Below are 14,061 nucleotides of genomic sequence, written 5' to 3' on the forward strand. Positions count from 1 at the left end.
TGTATATTTTTCCACCTGCCTAAAGGAATTTTGTGATTAAAGATAATGAATGACTTTATTAAATTTTTTCATTTAAAAAAACTTTAAATAAAAGTTAGAAAAATATTTTTCTTTGCCACAATTTTCCCCAGCTCTGACAGAGATGAGTCATGGCGTAGACGACTAATCTTTAGAATATCCATTTCTGTCACGTATTATTCAGTGCTAATTATCTAATGCTTTTTAAAAACTGAGTTTGTATTTAAGTAGATTAGCAGTCAGTAAATCTCTGTCTTTATGGTTAGTCAGTTCTGGAGGCTTATGTAACACATGCTGCTGCTTTTTCATGCTATTCGAAATTTCATTCAATTATTAAAAATAAGCCAACAGCCCTTATCTATAAAAGGTGTAGGGCTGAATTTGTAACTTATTCTTTGGTTTGGATTTGGTGAGAAACAAAAGAGAAGAATTGCTCGTAATGACTGACCTCACCTCAAAAGGTTTCCCTGGTATTAGGTCTGATTTCTCCTGAGGAGTCATATGCAAAAGTTGTTTTAAGTCCCAGGTTATTGAGTTGATCATATGCTCTGGATCTGTGTATGACTTGAGGAACTTTCCCACACTAGGCAATTTACTTCAGGCCTTACTCATCCTGTGAAATATGCTTTAGGACCAATGCTCTTTGGAAATCAGAAAGTTCTCAGGAAATAGAGGGACGGTTTCAGACACTTACCAGAGGTTTAAATTCGTTCAGGGCCCCTGAACCACTCAGATTATTTTCCAAGACCCTATGATGAATAATGAAATGTCATGCAATGTAAGGAGGGCAAGAATTTTTACATTGACCCACGAGCTTAAAACTGTTAAAACCTTTGCATTTGCCAGGCTTTGCAACTGTTATGAGTATGGAAGGTAGAAAGCCCCTACTGGAAGGTAGTGGGTGTGTGGAGCTCCTGATGGCCTAGTAATCTAGCACTGTTTATATGAAATCAGACCACTACAAAAATAAATGGAAGGTGAGGCTTTTCCTTAAAGTAGATTAAGGTATTTGAAAAGGATTTTAAAAAAGAAAAACTAGTTAAATTTAAACTGTAACACCAACATATTGATTGACAGCTGTATAAAGTTGAGTCTTGCAGGAAAAACATTGAAAGCTCCCTCGATATTAAGCTTCCTTAGTATCAGATACATTTTCATAGTATTCCTTGCTGCTTTATTCTTGGTATACAAATAGGTACAGTTATCACTGTTAGTTTTGCAAATCATAAAATGCTAGAACTGGAATGGACCTTTCAGATGGTCTTGTCTAATCTTCTCATCTGTATAGATTAAACAACAGCAAACAACATGGAACGTCGGTGTCCATCAGCCCACAGTAGTTCACATGGTTCAAAGCTTCCAGCTCTCTTTTCACTGATTTGCTACATCTGTAGAATTCTTGGGTTAAGAATATTGAAAGGGATTATCTGGTTTTGGATTACTCAGGTCAGTTAACATACCAAGCCTGAGCCTGATAATATCAATAATCATAAAATCCGAAATCTTCTCAACTTTAGCAGAGTATGTTCTACAACACGGATGTAATGTATTTAACAGGACACTTCTATAATCCCGCCTGAACCAACTATGATCAGAGTAGATAAAGGAATGCCTTTAAGTAAGAGTCAAAGAAGCTTAAGTCAGTAATGTGGCCAAGTTTGGAGCTTGGCTGCAGCAATTCGAGATGAGGAAACTCTGATTCAGACAAGCTGCAGCATGTCCAGTCCGGGCTTAAAACCTTCAGCAGCTCACTCTCCGCATATGCACAGCAGGAGAGGTCCTGCCGGGTTAGGGAACTGGCTTTTAAGCCACAGCTCAGTACACAAGTATCAATTGACATCTATATTTATAATAAGATTATGGGAAAAGTGGTTCTTGTTTGTAGAGTCCCCTTTCACAGTGTATGCTTTTCTTCTCTCACCTAGTACATACAAGAATAAAACATTTGTATATAACTGCGCCCCTATAATTTTTAATTAGTATTTCTCAAACTTGTTGACTCTGTATTCACCTTTGCAGAGAGGATTTCGTTTCCGTTATGTATGTGAAGGCCCATCCCACGGTGGACTCCCCGGTGCATCTAGTGAAAAGAACAAGAAGTCCTACCCTCAGGTCAAAGTAAGTCTGTGATGTCCTTCTATATGATTCCAGAAGATTTGATTGCCTAAGAGCAAAAGAAAGGAATGCTTTAAGGGAGTACCGTCTGCCTTTGGTCCTAAGCTGTTCACATGATCATTATAATTTTTAAGTAAGAAATTTGTCTCTTAGCAATAGAAGTGACACATTTTAAGATTCTATTAATATTTCCATGTAGTAGAAATTATCTCAACATCAACCAACATTTACTACTTCTTGATCATCTTCAAGTGGTTTTTAGTTGTTATGCTTCCTGAAATTTTAATAAGTCTTCGAAAGAAGTGCTTGATATCAGCCCTTTGGAGATGTAGTGAGAAACAGCAGATGACTGGGTGTGGGATTATGTGGCGTCGTATTTAAGAGCATGAACTCAGATCCGGGCTCTGTGAAGAGCTGTGTGCCTTTGCCTGGGTTACCCAACACTCCTAGCCCTCGGGACCCTAATCTGTACGATGCAGAAATGTTAATGGTCTATACCTCATAGGGTCTTGTAGAGATGGAATTGAGAACATGTTTATTAGTGTTCTTCAGAGAGCCTGCAAGTCTTGTAGGGCCTCTCCTTGAGCGACTGTACAAACCACACGTGCTAGTCCACGGAACCTACTGCTTCCAGACATGCCTGGAGCAGGCTTGGTCTAGCCTTTTACATGTCTTCAGGTTCTTTTTCTGTTAGTTTCATTGAGAATATCGTTCCCAGAGTTAGTTTGAGCTTTTTATTCTCATACCATGAGGCCATGTTCCGTAGGCTGATTGCTAAGAGTTCTGCAGATAAACCATTAATAATTACAATTCTGCTATTGGTAAAAGTTTTGTTTGTTCAGTAATTCAAGACTTTGGCAAAAGACTATCAGCTCCGTTCCCGCTAAGGTGTGAGTGCCTCTCGGGGTAGCGCATTCTTCTATATTTTGTTGTTGGTTTGTTTTGGGACTAGGTGAAGGGCAACAGGAGAGATCCTCAGTAAAACCGTGATGTGAAGGAAATTGGTCTCTGGTGTTGCCAGCCTTGTGTTCTGCCTCCTGCCTCTTCTCCCTCTCCTCCCTCTCCACTTCCGGGTACAGGCCTCTCTAATTTCTGATCCCTGTTCCAAGACAGAAGACAAAATACTGTGATATCGTTCCTTACCATTTGAATAACCCTCACGCATATTCTCTAGTGCCAGTCCTACTTGACATTTTGCATTGGAAGTCTCCTAGCTAGCTGCCCTGTGGGATAAAAAGATGTTTTTCTCCCAGTCAGGGTCATCAGGCGGGGTAAATACCATGTGTTAACCACAGTGTTATGGTCTCAAGTCCTTTAGAACCTGGGTGAGGAAAGAGGAGCAGCAATTAAACAAGAGAATTAGCATTTATTAAGCACCAAAGAGTTGCCAAGTGCTTTAGATACATAATCTCTTCTAATCCTCACAACCACCCTGGTCGGTAAAAAGTGTATTGTCTGTGAGGAGCCTGTGGCTCAGAGAGGAATTCACTTGTCTTTCTCAAGGATGGCTGGCTCTTCTTCGCAGACTGTTGCTTGTTGAACTCTCACGTGGAGTGGAGTGTGTCCGTGTGGGGTGCTGGAGGCAGGGACCCAGGGAACAGGGCATGGGAGGACCAGGGTAAACTAAGAGCAGAGAACTGTAACTCTGAAAACAAGAGGGAGAGAGGCTTCAGGGGCAAAGTGTACTCAGATGTTAGGAAATCAGAACCAGCACTTTTTTCTTCTTTTCTTTCTTTCTTTTTTTTGGAAAGAGAGAGAGTGCATGCAAGCAAAAAGTGAGAGGGAGAGAGAGAACCCTGAGAGAGAGAACCCTGAGAAGAACCCTGTGTGCTTGTGATAAGGGTAATTGAAAGATACGTGTTACCAACTTTGGTGTTGGTTATAATTACTGAAGAATTAACATTAAGAGAAAAACTTTTTTTTCTGGACTGGCTCTGTACAAAAAAATGTAAATTATGGTATTTTCATGAACTGCTTATTTGTAATGCTTCAGGCTTTTGTGGCTAAGTAGCAATTTTTGATGCTAACAAATACATAGCATTACCTTTGTTGTAAATTTATTACCTAATAAAAAACTCTATTCACTTATGCTCAGTCTTCATACATCCTTCTCATGTAGTGGTTGCTGCCTCACATTTACAAAATAATTGAGAAATGAAACAGCTAATGGAGGCATTAAATGTTCTTATCAAATCATAGTTTCCGTATCAAGGAGTTTAATACTTAGTGGGAAATATAAGTATATAAGCAACTAAAAATAAAGTCAAAATATAAATGTGCAAGATTGCTCATTATTACACTTGAGCTACGGTATCATTATGTCAGTCATTTATTTTTTATTCACTGATGCAACATATACTTATTAAGCATTTATTCCAGTTGTAAGAAAAGGAAGTACAGTTTAGAGAATCTGTTACAAACTGTCATTGTTCTAGCCCATCATTGTTCCCTGAGAGTTTAAATGCCCCTGCTCTTCACAACAGTTAAAGGAAGTCATTTTATTTATCTTAAAAACTCTTACTGGGAAGGATGGAGAGGAGGGAGAGAGACACAACCATGAGGTATTTGTCCCAGAGCTCTTCTCCCAATCTCACTTTTGATAGTGATGGAACGGGACCTTTCAGGTTACGGAGGGGTTTTAAATCCCGACTCTCTGTAAAATTTAGACAGAGGAAAGATTTGTTCTCGGTATCTGTCTCTTATCAGGAGGATCTTTACAATTTTACCTATAAAGATGTACCTGTAGCTTTGCAATTGTACCTATAAAGATGTACCTATACCTGTAAAGAGCATCTTATCAGGAGGATCTTTACAATTGTACTTGTCTTCTGTTGTAGTGAACTAAGCACCCATTCTGTGTGAGGCTCGAAGGGAAGCAGTGGGCCATATGCAACAGCAGCAAGGTTTCTCAGACTTGGCATTACTGACATTTGGGGCCAGAAAACTCTCTGTTGTAGGGGGCTTTCCAGTGCCCTGCAGGATACTCAACAGCATCCCTAGCTTCTACATGCTAGAAGCCAATAGCTTCTCTACAACTGTGACAACCAAAAGTGTCTCTAGATACTGCTGTATCCCTGGGGGGCGGCAGGGGGTGGTGCAAAATTACCCTGCCGCCTTAGAACCACCCATCTAGACGCAGGTTGAATCAGACGTAACCTCACTCCTCTGCCTCCTTTTCTATTATAAAGCTGTAGCACATGGGTTATATGGAATCGCCTAAGTATATTATGTTGCAGACATACATACTTTTCTCCATTATTAGTAGATACTTATTTTCAACATGATGATCACAGTGACTGTATGATTTCTTCTTGGATCTCTGAGCTAGCATACTGGATATGAAAGAGAAAGAAAAGAAAAGAAAAAAGAGGTCTTCAACATTCCATATTCTATGATGACTTCATATCTAAAAGTTAACACTTGGTCGTGAACTGTTGCAGAAGAGAAAGTGAAAGTGGAAACAGGCTCTGCCTAGGCAATGAGCCAGCAGAGCCGTGGTGGTGGGTGAGCAAGTGGGAGCTTCAGTGGGTGGTCCCCATCCTCCCCCTCAGTGTCCAGTGGAGGGAGCGATAATGGGGAGTGCCCCGCACTTACCCCAGAATCCATTCCTGCAGAAGTCAGAGGGAGGGCATTTAGATTTACTGGGAAGGAATGCTATTTCTGAGGTCTATATATACTACATCCTTATTAAAGTACATTTGTTCAGCTTTAACAGTGCAATATTATGGGCTCTGCCTTTTCCTCACCTCCAGCCCCTTACTGTTCTGTCTTCCCTTGTCTTTAAGCACACCACTCCATTTTTCAGGCATCTGAAAGGCTGGTGGCTTCCCGTGCTCTCTGTCACACACAGGCAACAGCAAAGGGTTAGGGGCCACCTCAAAAGCTACTGGGGTTGACTGTGACTTGGGGGATGTAGACCCCTAACTGCACTTTATAGAATGAGAGGATGTAAAACCCACTGGGCTTACTCTCTTGCTAACTGTCCAAATATGATACCAGAGTTAAATCATTTTAAAACAACTCTAGTGGTCTACCCACTCCTCTTTTTTCTACGGGAATTTTATCCCATGCCTAAAACCCTATTTCTCATAAGCTGGGTGTAAGCCAGGCTTAGACCTGTTCTTCCAGTGTGGAGATTATTTCTAGAACTCGGACTACGGACTATTGGACCATCTAGTGTTCTGCATGCTTCTTTCAAGTCAGAATCCCATTCAGACTTCTAGAGCCTTGCTCTGTAAGTCTTCACATTCTTTTTATTTTTTTTTAAAGATTTTATTTATTTATTTGACAGAGAGAAAGAGGGAGAGAGCGCACACGCAGGGGAAACTGCAGGCAGAGACAGAGGGAGAAGCAGGCTCTCTGCTGAGCAAGGAGCTCAATGCAGGGCTTCATCCCAGGATCCTGGGATCATGACCTGAGCCAAAGGCAGATGCTTAACTAACTGAGCTACCCAGGCACCCCTTCACATTCTTTAAAAAAAAAAAAAAAAATTATTTTAATTACAAAGTACTTCAAGCATATTTCAAGAACATTTAAAAATTGGTATAATAGACACCTGGTACACTATCTAGATTAATAGATCTTAACATTCTACCATGTGCGCTTCTGATCTCTCTGTCTCTCAAATGAAACACAGTTACAGGTACTACCCCACCCATCTATCATTTTTTCCTTTTTCTTGGTAACTAAACCAGTGTTCTGAACTTTCATTCTCTGATAGGCTTTACTACTTCTACTGCATAAATATGCTTCCATAAATATTGGCATTTTCAAGAGAATTAATTTTTACTGGCTTCCACCCTAATTTTCTAATATATATCATGGCTCCTTTTCAGGGCAAATGAGAATTAAAACTCGACTCCGTTGAAGATCAGCGTTCACTTTGATCATGCTGACTCCTCTTTATCAGCTAGATAAAATTTATTCATTTGCAATGTGGAGCTTGTTCTGACTCAAAACAACAAAAAATAATACTGAGAGAAAAACCTAGGGAAAGTAAATATGCAGACTAACCCTTATGTGCCCTTTTTAAAGAAAAGCTTTCCTGTTGTTAAACATTTAATATTCTATTATACTATCCAATAAAGTTTCTCTTTAAAGTTTCCTCAGTTCTGATTTCATCACGGAGCTCCTAATGGGAGAGGCTGGCAGAAAAGCACAAGTAGCTTCCTCGGGGCCAAGCTTGTCCCTGCCTGTTTTTGACTCAGCAAGGAGTGCCAAAGAAGGCTCATTTCCCTCTTTTTCCCGAAAGTTATGCATCAGATTTTTTTTTATTAATCAAACTCCTTTCCTCCATAGAGGTGGAAGGGCGCCAACAGGAGCAGCCCGATGGGGCTTCATAAGCTCTCAGTGATTCTCTTCCAAAGCAGCAGAAAGTACCCGTCCTCAGCTGCTAGGACAACCTCCAGCAGAGCCCACTCTATGCCAAACAGAAATCGGTGTCAGTGACCTTGATTCTAAAATACAAATAGCTCACCAGTGGGTATTTTTATTTTCTCTTCAGTTATAAATATCAAATGCAATGGACTACAACTTGAAACACAGCTGATGGGAGCATAACTATTTTTAATCGAATGTTTTCTGAAAGCTTTTTCTCACATATGTGTTCTTTCCTGAGGGTTTTACGTTGAACAGAAGGCATGTGTCGAAATATGTAGGTCAACAACAGCTTTTTTGTTGTCCCCCCTGCCCACTTGATTTTTTTTTTTTTTTAAGTCTTCGCTCTTGGTGCCTCTCACTTAAAAATCCTAAATGCTGAGTTCCATCAAGGTCAAATAAAGACCAGCTGATCTGCTGTGGCGTTTAAGGCTATCACATATCCTTGCATAACCTTTCCTTTGTATAGACTTGTCTGATCCAAGAGGTTTGCCGTTTTAAGGATCTAGTTTTAATAGAAATTTTGAATAATTTAATCTGACTCAATTTCTAAAAACAACAGGGAAGAAAATCACCAGAATAAATTAGGCATGCGTATATAACCTAAGCTCATAGCATTTATTAAAATTTCCATCAACAGCCCTGAGCTGTTTCTTATTTACATATGTTCCTGGGGGAAATAACGACATCCCCTCGGTGCGGAGTCTTGTGCTCTGTATATTGAGGAGACGGCCTGTGACCTGAATCCCCTTCGGTGGTTTCAGAGAAATTTGGGACTTGTGAATTTCTGTGCAGAATTTTATGTTAATGTACATACATTTTTTCTGGAGAAATAACTTTTTAATCAGATTTTCAAAGGGAAAGATTCAAACATGGTTAAAAAACAATGCCATATAGGGCACCTGGGTGGCTCAGTGGGTTAAAGCCTCTGCCTTGGGCCCAGATCATGATCCCAGAGTCCTGGGATCGAGCCCCGGGATCAAGCCCCGCATCGGGCTCTCTGCTCAGCAGGGAGCCTGCTTCTCCCCCGTCTCTCTCTGCCTGCCTCTCTGCCTACTTGTGATCTCTGTCTGTCAAATAAATAAATAAAATCTTTAAAAAGAAAAGAATCAGTGCCGTGGAGTACGTGTCTCTGTAGCTTTGGACAGCAGCTAATTAAAAAATTGGTGTATAATATATGTATATAATGTCTTTGTAAATTTTTTCAGTTTTTATTTTTGTACTTTTAAATTTTATAGTTACGTTTTTGCATGTTTTTATCCATTTTAAGTGAATTGAAATACTTCAGGGTTGAAATACAAAGCTCAGGAAAGCCTCCCTTCCCTTTGGTTGCACGGTGGAAAAGAAGGGAGACTTCTTATCAACAGACACAGATGGTGAATGGGCTTCGCTGCTTTCTTTCTCTTGCCCTTCCATACTGATGCTGATTCAGCATGAAGCTAACCATTAGTAATTGAAGTTAAAAGAAAGAAAATTCATTTACCAAATATTCATTGAGCCCTGTGTGCCCGGTCCTGCTCTAGGCAAGCAGACAAAACTCTCTCCTATGTTGCAACCACAATCTGGACTTCTAGATAATTTTTCTTTCAAGTAGTTCAAAGTTTTGTATTTGGCCCCTAGAACAAAATATTACGTAGTAGAATATATTTAAAAAGAGCCCTCTAAATTCACTGTATATATTCATCATCTCTACTATGAACTAGAGAGATCTACTCATTAAGGAAACTTCTAGCAGAGATTGTAGTTGTGAAGTTTAACCTTTAAGAGATTATCAATGGAACCACAGATTGTCTGAGTTTTAAGTTTTGTTTTTGTGTGTCCTGCCTTGGTGACCATCCTCTGCGGGCCATTCCCATGTTTCTTTCCTCTCCTCTTCTTTAAATACACGATTGTCCTGGGACCATTCTTGAACCTAAAACAAATCTCTGATGGCTGCTCACCCCTGTAAGCTCAGTCTGAAGATTATCTACAGCGTCTCTCCATTCCATTCAAGAATTCAGGTCTCATAAAGTCACAAACTGGTAATGCTTCTTGATAAGATAAGAATATCCGGAAGTACTACAGCCCTCAAAATGTGTAACACCTCCTCCTGCACAGACAAGCTGTTTCTCAGCCTGTCAGCTGGTCTAGAGGTGAGACAGTAGACTCCCTGGCAGTCTCAGCATCCTCTCCCCACCTGCAGGGCAGGCTCCCAGATCAGAACCATCTGTGCTATAGTCACCTCCCCAAAGTCTCCTGTGGGTACTCTGGAAGGCGCAGGAAGACTTTCACAAGCAGTTCCTCTCACCTTGAGGTCCCTGTCCACCCAACAGAATGATTATGAGAATGGATTGTTGTGCTTACTTTCGTCATCTCGTTTAGGCATCACAACAGTCCACTGAGGTAGGTTCCCTGATCCTCATTTGATAAATGAGATCATCGAAGCCCAGAAGAGTTAAGAGGCTTACCCTGAGTCTCACAGTCTTTCTGGGATGGAATGCAAGATTTCTGTTCAGACAGTATGATTTTTTTTTTAAAGATTTTATTTATTTATTTGACAGAGCAGGAGCAGGGGAGCAGAGGGAGAGGGAAAAGCAGGCTCCCCGCTGAGGAGGGAGCCTAAAGCAGGGCTTCTTCCATCCCAGTACCCTGAGATCATGACCTGAACCAGAGGCAGACGCCAACCACCCAGGCGCCCCCAGACAGTATGATTTAAGAGTCCATACTCTTAACCATCAGGAGATACTATTCATTATTGAAATATTAAGGGTCTTTCTACTTATGAGGGTCTTTTATTTTTTTTTTTTAAAGATTTTTATTTATTTATTGAGAGAGAGGTAGTGAGAGAGAGCATGAGCGAGGAGAAATCAAAGGGAGAAGCAGACTCCCCATGGAGCTGGGAGCCCGATGCGGGACTCGATCCCAGGACTCCGGGATCTGACCTGAGCCAAAGGCAGTCGTTCAACCAACTGAGCCACCCAGGCGTCCCAATTATGAGGGTCTTTTAAATCTATGTTTCCCTCTCATCAGAATCACCCAAAAGTATTCTTTTTTTTTTTTTTTAAGATTTTATTTATTTATTTGACAGAAATTACAAGTAAGCAGAGAGGCAGACAGAGAGAGAAGGGGAAGCAGGCTCGCCACTGAGCAAAGAGCCTGATGTGGGGCTCGATCCCAGGACCCTGGGATCATGACCTGAGCCGAAGGCAGAGGCTTTAACCTACAGAGCCACCCAGGCACCCCACCCAAGAGTATTCTAACTGCAGAGATGCCTGGGACCTGTTCCACACATGCTAAGTCACAATGGGTCATTTAGCCAATCTGGGATTCTATAATTCTAAGATAATTTCTGAGGGCTTATGTCATATAATGACAAGATATAACAACAGATGAATGAATAGGTAAATCATGGTATAACTACAGAATAAAATATTATGCCACTGTTTGTAAAAAACAGTGTGAAGGGGCACCTGGGTGGCTGAGTTGGTGAAGCGACTGCTTTCCGCTCTGGTCATGATCCCAGAGTCCTGGGATCGAGCCCCACATCAGGCTCCCTGCTCATTGGGGAGCCTGCTTCTCTCTCTCCCTCTGCTGCTCTGCCTGCTTGTGCTCTCTCACTTTCTCTGTCAAATAAATAAGTAAAATCTTTAAAAGAAAAAAAAAAAAACCTCTATGAAGACTGTACAACATGGAAAACTGCTTATGGGCTAATGTTAAGGAAAAAAAAGCAGGATTCCAAATTAAAAATATAACCACTGAAATTATTTAACTCAGTGAATGAGTTAAAATAAAGATTAGAGGGGCACTTGGGTGGCTCAGTTGGTTGAGCAGCTGCCTTTGGCTTGGTCATGATCCTGGGGTCTTTGGATTGAGTCCCGCATCCCGCTCCTTGCTCAAAGAGGAGCCTGCTTCTCCCTCTGCCTGCTGTTCCCCCTGGTTATGCATGCTCTCTCTCTCTCTCTGACAAATAAATTAAAAAAAAAATCTTTAGGGCCGCCTGGGTGGCTCAGTGGGTTAAGCCTCTGCCTTCAGCTAAGGTCATGATCTCAGGGTCCTGGGATGGAGCCCTGCATTAGGCTCTTTGCTCAGCAGGGGCCCTGCTTCCCCTCCCACCCGCCTGCCTCTCTGCCTACTTGTGATCTCTCTCTCTCTCTCTATGTCAAATAAATAAATAAAATCTTTTTAAAAATCTTTAAAAAAATCAAGATTAGAGACATGATAATTGACTTCAGTTACCAAATGGAAAAATAGATCTGAAATAATTTCCTGGAATGTATCACAGAAGGACAGAACACTTGAAGGAAAGAGTGAGATAGAGGGTACAGGAGAGAGAGCAACAGGTGTCTGACTGAAGGCCTGGAAGGAAGTGATAAAGAGGCAGGATTCTGGTTCTACGCTTAGAGGTTCTGGGGCTTAGGTAAGGTCAGGTGTGGCTATGGACCACACCTTTAGGTTTCAAAGCATTACCTCTGAAGTCAGCCAGTTTAGGGCTGGGAGTGATGTTGATGCCTTGCTTTGCCACTAACTAGCAGTATTGCTCAACTTGGCCAGAGCTCAGTTTCTTCATCTGTAAAGTTGAGATAAAGAATATGTACTCCATAGGATATGCATATAAATTAAGGTATTCATTGCATTGCACATAGTAAGCACTTAAAAATAGTAGTTGCTTTCATTTTACTTTATTTTATTTTACTTTATTTATTATTGAGAGAAAGCATGTGTGAGTGGGGATTAGTAGGGGGAAGGGGAAGAGGGAGAAAGAGAATCTCAAGCAGACTCTATTCCCAGCATGGAGCCCAACGTGGGGCTTGATCTCATGACCCTGAGATCATGACCTGAGCCGAAATCAGGAGTCGGATGCTAAACCAGTTCAGCCACTGAGGTGCCCCTTTACTTTTATTTTTATATACCCACAATAATTTAAGTGTTGAGTGACAACTTTGCTAATTGGCTTATGGAATCATGGAGTTACACAAAAACTTCACCAGTCCACTAATTTATTTTTAGCACAACCTCACTAATTAGTATTGTTTCCACTCTGTTTATACCATGTCCTTCCTTCTGTCTGGGGTTTTTAAAGTAGGAGATTGAAAAGAGATCCTATGCCAAAAGCTTCCTTGTAGATGTAACACATGATTTCTTACGAAAATATAGGTAGTCAGAAGCCAGAAAGGAGTGTATTAAACTTTTGTTAGGCTCCTTAACTGCGTTCTCTTCAACACCATGCATGCACTGATTTCGTTTGCGTGAGTACTGTATTAATTCCTAGGGCTGCCATAACAAATTACCACAAGCCGGGTGAAGCAATGGCAATTTATTCTCTAACAGTCCTGGATGCTAAAAGTCAAAACTCAAGTTGTCAGCAGGGCCGTGCTCCCTCTGAGGGCTCCAGGGAAGAATCCTCCCTCCCTCTTTCCAGCTTCTGGTGGTTGGGAGCTGGCAATCCTGGACACTCCTTGGCTTGTTAGCGGCAGCACTGCACAGTTTCTGCCTTTGTCTTCAACTGGCTGTCTTCCCTCTGTGTCTGAATCTACCTCTCCTTTCTCTTATAAAACATTGGTCTTGTGTTTCAGGCCCACCACCATCCAGTATGACCTCATCTTAATTAATTATATCTGCAAAAACCCCATTTCCAAATATGGTCACATTCTGAAGTGCCAGGTGAACATTGAACTTCAGGGGTACACTATTCAACTCATTAGGTGTAGGTCCTGGCATTATAAACTAGTGGTTTTGAGGTATGGGATAAAGACCATTTTAGCCCCATTTTGCACACAGAAAGACACTTACATATATCTGCTGTGTTCCCTTATATATCATTAATATAGATTTAGGGAGTAGTAAAAAATCTTTCAATTTAGAGAAGTTTGTCAGTATTTTTAATAATTTGTTTAAGAAAGTAACTCCTGTGTTATTCCCCCCATTCAGTAGATGTTGGACCTTCAGTACAGTTGTGTGCTAGTAACTGTTTAATAACCAGCTGTCCAGGAGAACAAAATAAAGCCCTGATTTGTAGTATTTGTCAGTTTCCTGGATGTAAATACTCCCACCATGGTCAGTTTCAAGCTATCGGTATGAAGTACTAGCTTGCAAAATTTCTGAAAATTTAACAATCAATCCTGTAAGCAGGTCAGACCAATTCCATCCATAACCATTGCAAGATTTCACAAAGAGAAAGGCATGAGATCATATCCTAGATATTAATCCTAGTGAACAATAGTTAGAACAAGAGAAGATAATGAATTGCTTCATATAAGGTACTTTATTTATGCTTTACACAATACAGGGGACTTTGCAGGATCTGAGTAAACCCATTAAGTTGCTGAAGTGAAGATATCTGTCATATAGCAGATAAGTAGAGTTGTGTGGTCTTGTGAGCAAAATATCGTACTTGAAAGCAAAAGCTGGATCTTGCTCAAGATTGTGCCCTTAAAGGTGATGTGATCTTTCACATTGCTAAATCTCTTCAGACTTTATTTTTCTCATTTATAAGATGACAATAAAAATACCTACCTTGAAGGAAGAGTAGCAGCATTAAGTGAAGTAACTGACATACACGCACCTGGCACATCT

The 14,061-nt window shown here is 40.8% G+C and overlaps 1 protein-coding gene across 3 annotated transcripts in view; it reads left to right on the plus strand.

Annotated features, from left to right (window-relative positions):
- NFKB1 (nuclear factor kappa B subunit 1) overlaps positions 1-14,061 on the plus strand; it is a 119,988-nt gene that overhangs the window by 36,259 nt on the left and 69,668 nt on the right. For all 3 annotated transcript variants that reach the window (XM_032333025.1, XM_032333023.1, XM_032333024.1), the window contains one exon: positions 2,038-2,136. In XM_032333025.1, the coding sequence (XP_032188916.1) occupies positions 2,038-2,136 (99 nt within the window). The remainder of the gene's footprint in view (positions 1-2,037; positions 2,137-14,061) is intronic.

This window comes from Mustela erminea, chromosome 2, assembly GCF_009829155.1.
Source record: "Mustela erminea isolate mMusErm1 chromosome 2, mMusErm1.Pri, whole genome shotgun sequence".
NCBI lineage: Eukaryota > Metazoa > Chordata > Mammalia > Carnivora > Mustelidae > Mustela > Mustela erminea.